Consider the following 14,999-nt stretch of genomic DNA (forward strand, 5'->3'; position numbering starts at 1 on the left):
GTATCCCCACTTACAAAAGCGCGCCTAGAGGGAGGGATACACAGTCTACTCCCCCCTCTACCGACACTACTCTATGGTATGACGTTTGCATAGTAGAACTGACATTACTCGTGACGTCACAAATTGTTAAAATTATTTATATAAAAATGATTCCACATGTTTCGTCATGTTTAGTTAATGCATAATGTAAAATCCCATATGAAAGAAAGTAGTTACCACCAATATATGACCTACACATGTACGCGTATGGGGTATGCGTATGCTAAATCTCTCTAATTTCTTAAATTATAAAATAAAAATAGTTGTAAATCATTACCATATCTTGTAGTTTAGTTGTCTCATTAAGAGTAGTTAGTACCCCGCACAGCACCGTCTCAATCTGGAAATAGATCGCCTCTTTTTGTTTCAATTCTTCCGTACATCTTGTGGAACGTTTAATAAACTCGTCTATACCGAGCACAAAGGCACATTCCTCGAAATTTACCTGTTTATATAAAATTACAACTGTTAGATTATCCGAATAATCATAGAACCATAAAAAATAGAGTGACATTGAAGAATAGCTCCTCGACCTCATGCTTAAATCGAAAAGTGCAGCTATTCTTCAATATAGCGGAAAAGCGAAAGGGAGCTGTAAGGCTGTTTCAGCCATAGACATTAGAACACTATTAAGAACCTAGACAAACTATTGCGAGGGGGGTCTCGCGGCATTCTGTTACGAAAATTTCCATCCCACCCCTTCGCGTGTGTGATAGGGTTTTTGATACGTGGCGCCCCTATCGGCGAGCGAAGGAGCTATTCAATTTGAACAAAAAATAAATACCGTAATGTTTCATCTTGCAAATGTTTTAATTCTCTGTTAATAAGCATCTCTTTATTTTACAAACACTTTTTCTTCCATTAATTAATACGGAAATTGATAAAAATTAATTAAATATGAAACGTCCCCGGCGGGATTCGAACCCGCGTTGTCTCCCTCCCAAGTACTAACCGCGCTCGAAGCTGCTTAACTTCGAGTGTTTACATGGGGTTACTAATATTTTAGTTTACCTCGCCGCATGTAGATGGCGCTGCAAGCAACTCACCCTATCACACACGCGAAGGGGTACTTCCATTGAACCCGAATCAAAGCTGAAAATTCAACTGTTCCTCTTGTATCTCTATGGTTTCAGCCCTAGCTCGTCACTTAAAAGTAAAAAAAAAAGAAAAAATAGAAGGTCAGACGCTGATTTCAATTATACGGTGCTGTCAGAAGGCTCAGTGTGACGTCACCCATGCTATTAGCCCATTATAGAACTATCTCAGAAGACTTAGTCGTCACCCATGCTATTTGTTCATAGAACCTAAGCCAAATCCAAGCCCGTGACGTTTTACCTAGGCACTGACGTCACAACTGAGATATCTCTATTAAGATAAAACTTTAACAGTCATAGCCGCCTATTACCAGCTTTTTTTTGGCGCTTAATGCCAAAAAAAATAATTGGTATTATGGGTCTAAAAATCCAAAATTATAGGATATTTATAGGTCCAAAAATGATTAATTTATAAGTTCAAACTTATGTTAGTTTTATAAGTTTCAAATTTTTACTGAAAGTGTATGCCTCGGGGTTTTTAACCAACGTATAAAAAATATAGATATTTATAGGTTAAATTTAGAAATTATTGGTTTGTATAGGCCCATTTCGGAATTTTAGGTATTTATTGGTATCTCCCTTAGATAAGACTTAATACTGCCTTTAATGTATAAGGGAGGTTTATGCTAAGGTCTTCCGATAGTTAACTCACCAGTTGGCTTATGTTGTTCTATTTTTTTTAATAATTGCACTGCTTTCCTTTGTCTTTGTTTTCTTTGTTTTTGTTGGTGCGTCAAGAAATAACAACAATGTTGCAACTTGGAGAGCAAATGAGTAATCCCAGTCCCGGATCGTGCGCAACTTTGACGTCGTAGCACGTTGAGATCACGTGGTACGATTTTATCGTTTTTATATTCTTTGGTGAGAGATGGAGAACAAGATTCATGGCTAGGGGCGTGCAGACTATTCGTTACTATTTGGTCGGACCAAAAATTTAGGATAGTTTTATATACATTGAAAATTAGGTAGGAGAGTTTTATATAAATTGAAATTTGGTAGAATTTGTAAACGTAACAATATTTGGTCGAATTATTTCGTCATTTTCCTATTCCGACCCGAGAGATAACTCCCAAAAATAGTGCTATTTGGTATTCGACAAATACCTTAAAAAGTAATATTCCAGAGTCGAACTGTCTGCAAAATCTGCTACTACTTCAAATATGATTTCGCATTTAAAATTACACCATAAAGAGGAGCATTCCAAATTTTTGGAAGAAACTCAAAAGTTGGCCCCAGTTACCAACCGTAAGGAACCAAATCTTCACGCTGCAGCATTCTTCCCAACTCACACTAAGTGAAGCAATTGAAAGGAAAAAAACGTTTGATCCTGATTATCCTCGCGCTAAAGAAATTACGAAATTAATTTCAGAGTTTATTGCCACAGATTTTCAACCGTTTTCTGTGGTTGAAAACATCGGCTTTCGGAAGTTGATTTCAAATTTGGAACCACGATATAACTTGCCTTCTCGGCGATATTTTAGAGATGCAGCACATCCACTACTGATGCAAACTGTGGAACAAAAAGTAAGAAACCAACTGGAAGAAATAACCATGATAAGTTGTACTTCCGACTTGTGGACATCAAACGCCAACAATGACGCTTTTATAAGCTTGACGGCACATTTCATCGGTCCTAATTTTGTCAAAAATGATGTAGTGCTGGCGGTGAAAAATGCACCTGGCCAGCACACATCTGCATTCATAAGCGAATTGTTCAACTCAGTTTTTGCACACTGGAACATCACAGAAACGAAAATTCACGCTGTTGTAACTGATAATGGTAGTAACATAGTTCGAGCCGGCCGTAAAAGATAGCTCTTTCCACCATCTTCCCTGTATGGCGTATTCCTTACAATTGGTAGTTCAAAAGGGCGTATTAGTTCAAAAGAGTGTTTCTGACCAATTGGCCATAGGCAGAAAGTTAGTCGGCCACTTTAAACACTCGCAACTGGCTTGTAACCGCCTAAAACAAATTCAGTCGGATTTGGGACTGGTACAGCACGCGCTTATTCAAGATGTTCCTACCAGGTGGAACAGCAGTTTTTAAATGCTCGAAGGATGTCTAGAATAAAAAGAGGCGTTGACAACCTACTGCACCGAAAACAAGCTTAAATGTTTCAGTCCATATCAGTGGTCGTTAATCGAAAAAATTCTTAAATTACTGCAACCTTTCGAAGAATTAACAAGAACTGTGTCTCAGAAAAACGTTACCGCTTCTGTGAACATTCCAGCGATATACGCTTTTGCGAAATTTTTGTCAAGTAACGATAACAACTTTAGCAGCGTTCTGACTACGAAATCTGAACTTTTGCAAAAACTCAACGAGCCATTTGTTTCTTTAGAATCTAACAAAATTTGTGTGATTGCTACTACTCTTGATCCGAGGTACAAGGACAAAGTTTTCAGAAGGCAAGAAAATACTACCATTGGCAAAGACTGGTTGAAGCACTTGGTGGAAAACGAGAAAAAACTGATATGGAAGCCCCATTGTCTAAACCTACGCCGGCGAAGATGAAGAAAACTTCCGGTTTATGGAGCTTCTTAGAAGACATCGCTTCAACGACCACAATGTGACTTAGCCCCGTAGCAAACTGTATATAATGAAAAGTAAAAAATAAACATTTTGAATTTGAATTTGATTTGAAATGACCCCGAGCCTCAGAACCCACAAGTTCATGAATTAGCCAAATATTTCAATGAACCTCTCGTTTCAAATAATGTTTGTGTTTTCGAATGGTGGCGTGCGAATAAAGAACGCTTTCCAATTCTGGCCAGCCTCGCTAAAATATATCTGTCGGCACCAACATCCAGTGTTGAAAGCGAAAGTACAACTGGGAAAATACTTATAAAATTAAGAAACCGACTAAACCAAACATTGTGGAAAACCTTGCATTTTTAATGGGAAATGTTAAATTGTGGGAATAAATAAATTTTGTGTTATTTGTTTCAATTAGTATTCATTGAGTACCTTATATCTTGTCAAGTTTCTACCGGAAATATCGGTTTACATTAAGCCGATATTGGCCTATATCGATATGAAAAAGATAGGCCGATATATCGGTAACAGATATATCGGTGCATCCCTAATTTCCAGTGAATCATCAGCTGTTCGATATGTTCCAAGGACAGGTTAGCCCTTCTAGCCCTCTTGTAATTACCAGCCTTTGAAAACATTCTCTCTGTGTTAGCTGATGCCAAAGAGATACCAAAAATACTTTTAAGCCATCTCTGCCAGCGTTGGATATTTTTTGAGGTTCACCTTCCAAAACTCTGAAATTTCGCCTCTTTCTGGAATTCCAGGACCATCAGAGCTTGGAAGCCTTAACAACATTTCATCGAAATAGCTTTCCAATTCTTGTTGGGGCAACTGCTCCACTACTTCCTGTATTTTATTGAGAAACCTTAGAGGTCCTGATTGTTTACGCTGCGATTTTGGTTTTTCCATAGGATTAGTCGTCTTGGCTGACAAATTAAAAACGTCCTTCAAAAAATCTTTTGCCTCTTCTTTTGTAGGTGTTTTGAAGTGAGAATACAAGTTAGCCCAAGCAGGGGCGATGTAGTATTCTGAAAAAAATATTTTAATCAGTAATTTTTTTTAAGTATGCTTGGTTGAATATTTATTATATTTAAAGTTTATTAAATTCTGAAATCATGTGTGTACTGTTTTGTGACAGACTGCACACCCCTTGATTTAATACTTGTATGGTGTAGGTCACTGTTTAATGGGAGGATGAAAAGGATACAATTGAATTTTTTTTTTCAATTCTTCCACTGATTGTAAGACCAATCTGTAAAGGGAAACATCCAGAAATAAATACTTCCAAATGATTAAAACTCAAATTAGTTTCAGATTTCACGGATATTTTGAAAAAAGCACCTTCGACAAATCGCGTAACACAATGCCTTCTTTTTAACAAAATTTGAGTGGTACGCTCTTAACCTCACATGGCAAGAAATTTTAATCAAATCTCGCGCTAAATTTCATTCCACATGGAGCAGGGTTGGCACTGGTATGGTTTTTTGCTGGTTTAATCCGGATTTTATTGGATTTATCTGGCTTTTTTTAAACTACTCTCTAGTGCTTAATTTTAGCACTTCTTTTTACATTTAGTGCGCTAGTTGTCTTCTGCTAGGCCGTCTAATTGAGAATCATTTTTATTGTACATAAAAGTTAATAAAACTATAGACATTCCCCTTAGAGATGAGTAGGGCCCCTGATTTAATAGGGATTTTTCAATCCAACCCGATCCATATCGGGTCGGAAAATCCTAGGTCGGGTTGGGTGAGAAAATTACTTAAAATGTTTTGCTGGTCGGGTCGGGTAGGGTTATCATACCGTCTACCCGGGTAGACATTTTTATTATCTTCAATAGGGCTCTCCTCTATTTTTGTGCTCACTGATATTATCAAAGATACGTGCAAGGCTATTTGGAAAGCATTATCTCCCATATATGTCAAGTTACCTTCTTCCGAAGAAGATTGGATAGAAGTAGCCGAAGGGTTTAAAAAACCGTGGGGCTTGCCCAATTGTATTGGTGCAATTGATGGGAAGCACGTAGTGATAGCCAAACCAGCGAACTTTGGATCAATGTTTTACAACTATAAGGGAACGTTCAGCACTGTACTGCTTGCACTTTGTGATGCTCATTATCGTTACTTGATGGGGGATGTTGGTAGCTACGGTTGCCAAAGTGATGGTGGAATCTACTCAACCTCAGAACTTGGAATTTGTATGCAAAACCAACTATTAAATATTCCTGAAAGCAAGATTCTCGCAGGCTCAAACACAAAGTTTCCCTATTTCATCGTAGGGGATGAAGCATTCCCACTGTCATGTGATATTATAAGGCCATATCCTGTCAGATGTGTTTTAGCTAGGACAATTTTTAACCTTCGTCCTAGTGGTGCCAGAATAGTCATTGAAAACACATTTGGTATCATGGCGGTAAGACGGCGCATTTTCTCACGAACTATACAGGGTGTTTCTGATAAGTCTGCCATAAATCAAGGGGCGTGTTCTTTGGGTCAAACTGAGTGGAAAGTGTCAAAGAACATGGGGTGTACAAGAATTTGCAACGAAGATATGGCCCCCCAAACATTGGCCCCTAAAACAAGAAAATATTCGAAAATGTAGACTAAAACAAATTCAGCCTTATCAACTTGTTTAGAAATATGAGACAATTTCAATAGTTTCCCTCTAACATCGTTATTGAACTTTCACCTGGCAGAAGTGTATTAAATGAGTAGAAGTATGCCTACTCTAGTAAAGTAAATTCAAAGTATCATGGTACCTTTCGGTTGGTATTACTTTTATTCTTAACAAGTTAACATGGACGTTACAGGTATTGTTCAAAATGTCCACCAACGGCGTTAAGACAAACATGAACCCGTCTTTCGAAAGATTCTTGGACATGTTGGAAGATTCCTGGCATGTTCCTGATTGTTTGACAACCTTCAATAATTCGTCTTCGCAAGTCTTCCTCATCACGGACTTCATTCTTGTACACGATGTCTTTGAGATGACCCCAAAGATAGAAATCGCACGGATTTAAATCCGGAGATCTGGCTGGCCACGCAACTGGTCCTCCACGCCCAATCCACCTCAAATTAAACGTAGCATTAAGATGTTCTCTAACTGCACGGCTGAAATGTGGGGGTGCCCCGTCGTGCATAAACCACATGTCACGAAGTAATGCTAACGGTATGTCCTCGAGTAGTTCAGGTAAAGTGTCTCTTAAGAACGTGAGATATGCTTCATTATTTAGTCTGGGTGGAAGAAAATGCGGACCTAGTAAATGATTACCGACAATGCCGCACCATACGTTTAAAGAAAATTGCTGTTGGTGACTTCTAACACTAGTTGCGTGTGGGTTTAATTGGCGCCATTCGTGGTGGTTGTGATAGTTCAGAATTCCATCCCGGGAAAAATGTGCCTCGTCGGTTACTAAAAGGACCCGTGGAAATTGATTGTCCTCTACTCTGGCCAAAAACCACTCGCAAAAGTCGATGCGTCTTGGATAATCTGGAAACAATTCTGACAGTCATGACGCAAACGTAAAAACTAAACGGTGGTTTGCTATAAAGTAACGCGATGTTGTTGATAACGTCACAGTATCACTTCGAACGAACGTGTGGTAGTACAGTATGGCGTATACCAATGCAGAATATGCAGACATGCATCTCATGTATGGACTGGCGCAGGGCAATTCAGTGGAAGCACAGCGGCGATACCAGGAACAATTTCCGCAACGACGCATACCAAATCGTCGTACGTTCGAGGCTGTTGACAGGCGCTTGAGGGACATCGGACAAGTACAACCCAACAACGTTCGAGAGCGAGACATTCCAGAAGACATGGAGGAAATCAAGGAAGACGTCCTTGCCATGTTCGATGAGGACCCCTCGACAAGTACCAGACAAGTTGGACGACAATTACATGTTAATCACGTTTTGGTCTGGCGAATTCTCCGCGGACATCAGTTTCACCCGTATCATATTCAAAAGGTGCAAGCAAGGTTTTTGGCCAGAGTAGAGGACAATCAATTTCCACGGGTCCTTTTAGTAACCGACGAGGCACATTTTTCCCGGGATGGAATTCTGAACTATCACAACCACCACGAATGGCGCCAATTAAACCCACACGCAACTAGTGTTAGAAGTCACCAACAGCAATTTTCTTTAAACGTATGGTGCGGCATTGTCGGTAATCATTTACTAGGTCCGCATTTTCTTCCACCCAGACTAAATGGTGAAGCATATCTCACGTTCTTAAGAGACACTTTACCTGAACTACTCGAGGACATACCGTTAGCATTACTTCGTGACATGTGGTTTATGCACGACGGGGCACCCCCACATTTCAGCCGTGCAGTTAGAGAACATCTTAATGCTACGTTTAATTTGAGGTGGATTGGGCGTGGAGGACCAGTTGCGTGGCCAGCCAGATCTCCGGATTTAAATCCGTGCGATTTCTATCTTTGGGGTCATCTCAAAGACATCGTGTACAAGAATGAAGTCCGTGATGAGGAAGACTTGCGAAGACGAATTATTGAAGGTTGTCAAACAATCAGGAACATGCCAGGAATCTTCCAACATGTCCAAGAATCTTTCGAAAGACGGGTTCATGTTTGTCTTAACGCCGTTGGTGGACATTTTGAACAATACCTGTAACGTCCATGTTAACTTGTTAAGAATAAAAGTAATACCAACCGAAAGGTACCATGATACTTTGAATTTACTTTACTAGAGTAGGCATACTTCTACTCATTTAATACACTTCTGCCAGGTGAAAGTTCAATAACGATGTTAGAGGGAAACTATTGAAATTGTCTCATTATTTCTAAACAAGTTGATAAGGCTGAATTTGTTTTAGTCTACATTTTCGAATATTTTCTTGTTTTAGGGGCCAATGTTTTGGGGGCCATATCTTCGTTGCAAATTCTTGTACACCCCATGTTCTTTGACACTTTCCACTCAGTTTGACCCAAAGAACACGCCCCTTGATTTATGGCAGACTTATCAGAAACACCCTGTATATGGGACCCCAGTCAACATTGATGGGTTAGTCAAGGCTCTGTTTGTCTTCACAACTATCTCATGGCAGATGATCATGATAAACCCTCCACTGAAAGAAGGTATGCTCCCGCGAGGTTTGCAGACTATGAAGATGACAACGCGATTTTAAGAAATGGAACATGGAGAGAAAATTTGGAGCCTTGCGTCATTAAAGATTTCTCAGAACGCAGGCCACCAAATAGACACAGCCATTTTGCAGGTATTTAAGAGACACTTTAGCTGCCTATCTTAGTAATGAAGGCACGCTACCAGCTAATAAACAGAAGTTATTATTACTTTTTATACCTTAATGACATCAGTTATGATTACTTGAGACGTTGTAGTAAGGAAACTATAATAATTGTACATAAATATGTGAACTAGTTTGTAAATAATACACAATAGGAAATTGAAATTAACTGTTGTTCTTTTTATTGAGATCTTTAAGATGGGCAATAAATATTTAAACTGATAATTAAGCTTCGTAATACAATTTTTCAATTCCAAACCGCAACTTAACTTGTTCTTTTTTACTGAGGCTCTCGTACCTAAATAGTAGGCTCATGAAGTACAAAGCATTTCCAACATTGTTCATATTTTTGCTCTCCTTCTGCTGCAAATTTTGGTAGCAGCGTCTAAAAATGAGATCATTCTATAATCTACGTCACTAGACTTTTTTGGCAATGGGGTGTTTCGTTGAATCACAGTTTTTAGGAACTACAGTTTCTGTCTTTGATGAGTGAGCATCTCTAGTTGTTTCCAGTAAGATGTTGATTTGAAGGAGCTGTTCATTGGGTTACTTTCTGGTGAAGCTGGATCTTCAGAAATTGTACTTTACAAATTATGCGTTCAGCGTCTTCGTCTGACTCTTTATACAAATCCTGGAGGTTCCTTTTAAATTATAAACATTAATGACAATTGAAACCGGGTGTTGATAAAGTTAACTGACATACATTTCTTCAAAGGAACCTCCACCATTGCCCATGGCGTTTAAAATTGTAGAAGCGTTTTCACTACTCTGGCTAATTTCAGTACCATCGATGTTGGTTATGTTGTTAATTTTAATACGAAATAGTTTAACACAATAAAAATTTGTTTTTAAATTTAAAATAAATGTAGCAGTAGCATATATTACCTTCAAGGCTCTACAGTAGAGCTCAACAATCCATCCAAAACATTATACAGTTTGCCTTTAGGAATTGATACTTCTTTAGATCCTGTTCCGCTGGACGTTTTTCCAAAGTATTCATTTCTCAACCTCAGGTACCGGTCTCTTAGACCTTTCCAGTTCGTAATAACCTCATTTTCTGATAAAGAATTTAAGAAATGTGTATGTATTAGTTATATTGATAAAAAAGTACATTAAATAATAACTTACTTGTTAATTTGAACATTGCGGCGATGGAAGTCATCCTGTTGTCTTTCATAATCACGTCTTTGTAGCTAACGTGTTGTTTATCGTAAAGATAAGGATACTTCCTAATTTGTTCGACTAATATAGTGGGGTTAAGCCTATTACGGATAATTGATTTACCCGAAAGAGTCTAGGCCTTAGCTTTCTTCTTGAAATAAGGTGGGGTGGCGTAGCGGTTAGCGCTTTCGCCTCGCAGCAAGAGGATCCCGGGTTCGATCCCGGACTGTGGCACCGGGTGAAAATCTGGGAACAAATCCTTCTGCGTAGAGTTTGCAAGTTCTCTCCCTGCTTGTTAAAGGAGTTTTCCTCCGCGGTCTAACCCGGTTTCTCCTTTCCATCAAAACTTGCAGAGGTTAACGGTAATAGTTAGTATAGGGCGCTGTCGGTTAGCTGTGGCATAGGGGCTAGCCACCATCCCTCTATGCATTGTAAAGGGACCCTCCTGTAAACAAGCCTAAGGCTTAGTGTGGAAATCCCTTCATAGGCGAAGCTTAGATTATTATTATTATTAATAGTTTTATATTCAATTTCGACATTTAAGTATCACAATTGGCTCTATCAGACTATCACAAATTGACTCTATCAGACTATCACAAAAACTACCAAGTACTAAAATGGCGACTTTTTTTTAAATAAATCTAAGATGCAATGAATGACGTCAAACCAAGAAACCATATGATTGGTCGGTTAGTACGTATGAAAAAACCGCATGGGAAGAAAAAACGGAAAATAGAAATAGAACCTTCGACGGCAAAACGCGTATTTCGCAAAAAAATAATAATTTTTTGACATTTACTCGAAATTTTGCGAAAAACGCACGAAACCGCCCAGTGAAAACCGAGTATTAGTATATGTGCTGTCAGGAGTTTAGCTAGCTTCTGGGCGACAAAGTTTTGAGGGAATAAGGGACTTGTCAGCATGCCTACCCTACAGGAACTGACTACCCCGCGTCCGCGGGTGGTGAAATACCCCAAATCCCCCCACCTTCACCACTCGATTAAACCTCAAGTACTTCACTCGTCCCTCACCGTGGACTTTCAATTCACTTTGCATTGAAACTTCGTAATTAAAACCATCGCAAAGACCGTTTGACAAAGAAAACAAGCTCCATGAAATCGGAAATTAAAATCCCAATTAATGACATTCACTCGTCAACCACTAACGCTATCATGCAATAATAATGAATAAGAAAAAGGTTTATGAAATAACTCTCATGTTCTGCATCAACTAATCAGTACGCTTTAGAAAAGCAGGAATAAATATTTTACCGGGCGGTGATTCTTGAAACGTCTTCTGTAAAAGTTGACCTTAACTAATATTTTCACAATATACGATTTACTTGCATTAAATAACGTAGTTTTCAAGTTTAACCTTGGCTGTGATTTTTCGTTGGTAAATCCTAGAAAAGATATTTATATATGTACGGCGCTATATTTTGTCAAAGTACGATAAAACAATCACCAATTACTTTGTTCATTGTCACATTCAAAATATTCGAACATGTTTTTACAACATCGGCGTTGAAATACGCTACAAAACCAGCTTAATTTGAGATTTCTAGTTATTAGTATATTTCCTATTACCAAATGTGGATGAGAGGGAAAGTATGACAAAGGCCATATAGAATAGACTGTGTTAAAAAACGCGGACATCAAAGTTTCGCCAATAACTATTTTGTTTACTAGTGGCTGATGGACTTGCAAACTCGCGACTGAAAGTAGTTCAGACATTTATGCTCATTGGTTTAGCCCTAGTCCACTCGATCACGCGCATCACGACGCAGGCTGCTCGCGCTATAGCTAAATTACCGAGATTTGTTTTAAGCGTATCTAGTTTTATGTGCTCTTCTATTGCTTCGATAACCTTACTTAAAGCCATATTGTACCTTCAAATACCTTTTAAACATTACCAGCTACTCTGTCCTGACTACAAACACAAATCGTTCTATCATACACAACAGCAGACGACGGTAACCGCGTAACCGCGAATTAACACAAGACCTATTTTAAGGGAGTGAACAGGCCCTGTATAGCTACGCCATTAAAACGGTCAACTACGGCGAAACTCTGATGACTCGCGACTGTTGGCCATTTTCATACTTTTCCTCTCATCCACTTTTGGTTACACCTTCATCCGCTGTCTAACAACCAATTGTTTCACCCAATGCCAACCGGTATTTAATGGTTTCTAACAACAACATCATGCACTAGTCTTTGGTGTACACCACATATGCCACACGTGAGACATGAGAAACGTCTAGCCTCCTAATGGCAGAGCTTCCACCAAAGGTTCACGCAATTGCGCATTTCTTATCTCTTAGTGTGAATCAATCACCTTATATACCGAAAATTTACTAAAGTTCTGATATAGGTGTTTCCTAGAAGTATAACTTTATAGATAGCTATGTTTAAAATTATTTTAGGAATTAAGTTTCTTAAACCGACCTAACTATAATTATCGAAAAATACTGACAATTAAAATAATTCATATCACTTACATTTATTTAATTATTTCAGACTCCTGTTTAAGATAAACTTCTTTCTTTCGAATGACAAAATTGAGAGTTTATATAGAACGAGTAATGAAGATTGCATCTGAATCGAGACACAACACGCATATCAAAGTTAATATAAAGCGAGTAGGATGATAAGATCTCTTACAAAACGATAACATTTTCTTTTTGCAGAATATTAAATGGAAATATTTTAAAGTTTTTTCGGCATTACGATTCTTTTAGTAGTGTGTAGCTATAAAGCTTTGATTATCTCAGACACACAGGTACGTCCAGTGTTATACCTTTCCGTGACGTCATCGTCACTCGGAGAGATTAAAACCTGTGTCAAGGGGAAATTCAAGTGATAATTTTATTAATTACTCTAATTCCAAGACATTCCAGCATATTGAACTCTTATTATTTTCCAATGATTGAAAAATCAAAATAAGTATAAATTCCTTCAAATATTAGAATAAGCTAGTCCTAAGAAATGTTAAATAATTTAGATTTTTAAAATCTTTGGGTTATTTTTAGGATGCTTCAGTATGCAGGTAGAATTAGTAGATTATTTCCCTCTTAGCTAATATCAATAACCTTTCACTTAAAAAAAACACCATATCAGCTAAAATGTGTAAAGTAAAGCCCAAAGGTGTTTATTCGCACCATTCGAACAGATTTATATTAAAAACACTATTTCCGTTTAACAAAACAATTTAATAAGGGTCAATTAACACCTAAAGGTGTGTCTACGTACCAGCGAATCACAATTTCCTTAAAAAATACCTAAAAAGAGTCAACTAGCACCTTTTTACGGAGAAAACACCATCTCAGTTAAAAAACACTCGAAAAAGAGTGTATAAACACCTCAAGGTATTTCCGAACACCCATGAAACACCTTTTTTTCTAACAGTGTATCTTCAACCCCAACGTGCAACCGTTGCGGCCTGACTCATACCTACAACTCCTGCCCAGCGGAAGGCTCGCAATGCAGATCATGCGGTCGCATGAATCACTGGGCGTCAACTTGTCGCTCAATACGCTCACTGGAAGAAATACCACCAAGTTAGTTTCCAACGCCAGCCGAAACACATTGCCCTACACAACAGGAGTTTTCACCTTATAACGCTTATGACGCAACCTTGGAGCCACTATACCTGAACTCGCTGTCACTCCACACCACAACATCGGATGATCAGCACCAAACGTCGGCAGACACCGTATGGAAAGCTAATGTCCTGGTATACGGACGAGCCATTATCTTCAAAATAGACACCGGCTCACAAGTTAACGTCATACCCATTGATGCCTTCAACAGCCTACTAGATGCACCACCTCTAATGAAACCAAGACATACCATACGGGCCTATTCTGGTCACACTGTCTCCGTAATAGGAATAGCGTTCCTCCCATGCTCGTCACAAGTCGCATCAAGCTACAGCCAATTCTACCGATGCGACGCCAATTTTGAGTGGGCAGCTCTCCATGGCAATAGGATTAATAGCTAGACTACAAGGCAACATCATTAACCAACCAAAAACAAGCCAACGACAAGGAAGAGCTAACAAACCATCATCGACGATAGCAACGCATACACCTCGTCGCATGACATTGGACTCGTTAGGTACTCCAGGAAGAAAGAGGACACGGATCCATTGACGACCTCAAACCCGAGAGAGATTATAGCAGATTATGACGACGTATTTGACAAGATCGGTAAATTACCCGGCCAGTACGAACTTCGCATAAAACCTCACACAAATTCTACAGTTTGCCCACCAAGACGAATACCAGTATAGCTACGCGACGACGTGTACAAAGAACTGCAGCGTATGATGGAAAATGGCGTAATAGAGGAAGCTAAAGAACCATCTGAATGGGTACATGGTGGTTGTTCGGAAAGATAACCAACAAATGAAGAGAAATCAGGCGGAAAGCAACGACCACACAAGACAGAAGTCTCCAGATGAAACCGGGGCAAATGAGGAACATGAAGAGAAAAGGACCAGAGTCAGAATATGTATCGATCCGAGGAATCTCAATCCGGCGCTACTAAGATCGCAATTCCAAATGCCCACAAGCCAAGAAATATTTGCTGACCTGGCGGGATGAAGACTCTTCACTGTACTCGACGCACAAAGTGCGTTTTGGCAGATCCAATTGACAAAAACTAGCTCCCAGAAGGTTTCGGTTCAAGAGACTACCATATGGAATTGCAACCGCCTCCCAGCTGTTCCAAGAAGTGATGCAAGACATCTTTGGTGATATACCAAATGTCCGGATATCTACGGACGACTTTATTATCCATGGACCTGATCTGGAAACCCACAACAAGACATTAATAGCTGTACTGAAAAGAGCCAGACAAGTAGGACTGACATTCAGCACAGCCAAGATGCAGCTAGCA

At 39.1% G+C, this 14,999-nt stretch overlaps 1 protein-coding gene across 1 annotated transcript; it reads left to right on the top strand.

The window, feature by feature from the left end:
• Nucleotides 1-2,293: 2,293 nt before the first annotated feature.
• On the top strand, nt 2,294-3,180 carry LOC149650589 (zinc finger BED domain-containing protein 4-like). Its single transcript, XM_089849105.1, has 3 exons — nt 2,294-2,378; nt 2,503-2,937; nt 2,996-3,180. Exons 1-3 carry the CDS (start codon nt 2,294-2,296, stop codon nt 3,178-3,180), a joined length of 705 nt encoding a protein of 234 aa, XP_089705231.1.
• Nucleotides 3,181-14,999: the final 11,819 nt, after the last annotated feature.

Source organism: Phalangium opilio, unplaced genomic scaffold, assembly GCF_054372755.1.
Source record: "Phalangium opilio isolate 3A_F unplaced genomic scaffold, DU_Popi_V2 ptg000085l_1, whole genome shotgun sequence".
Taxonomy (NCBI): domain Eukaryota; kingdom Metazoa; phylum Arthropoda; class Arachnida; order Opiliones; family Phalangiidae; genus Phalangium; species Phalangium opilio.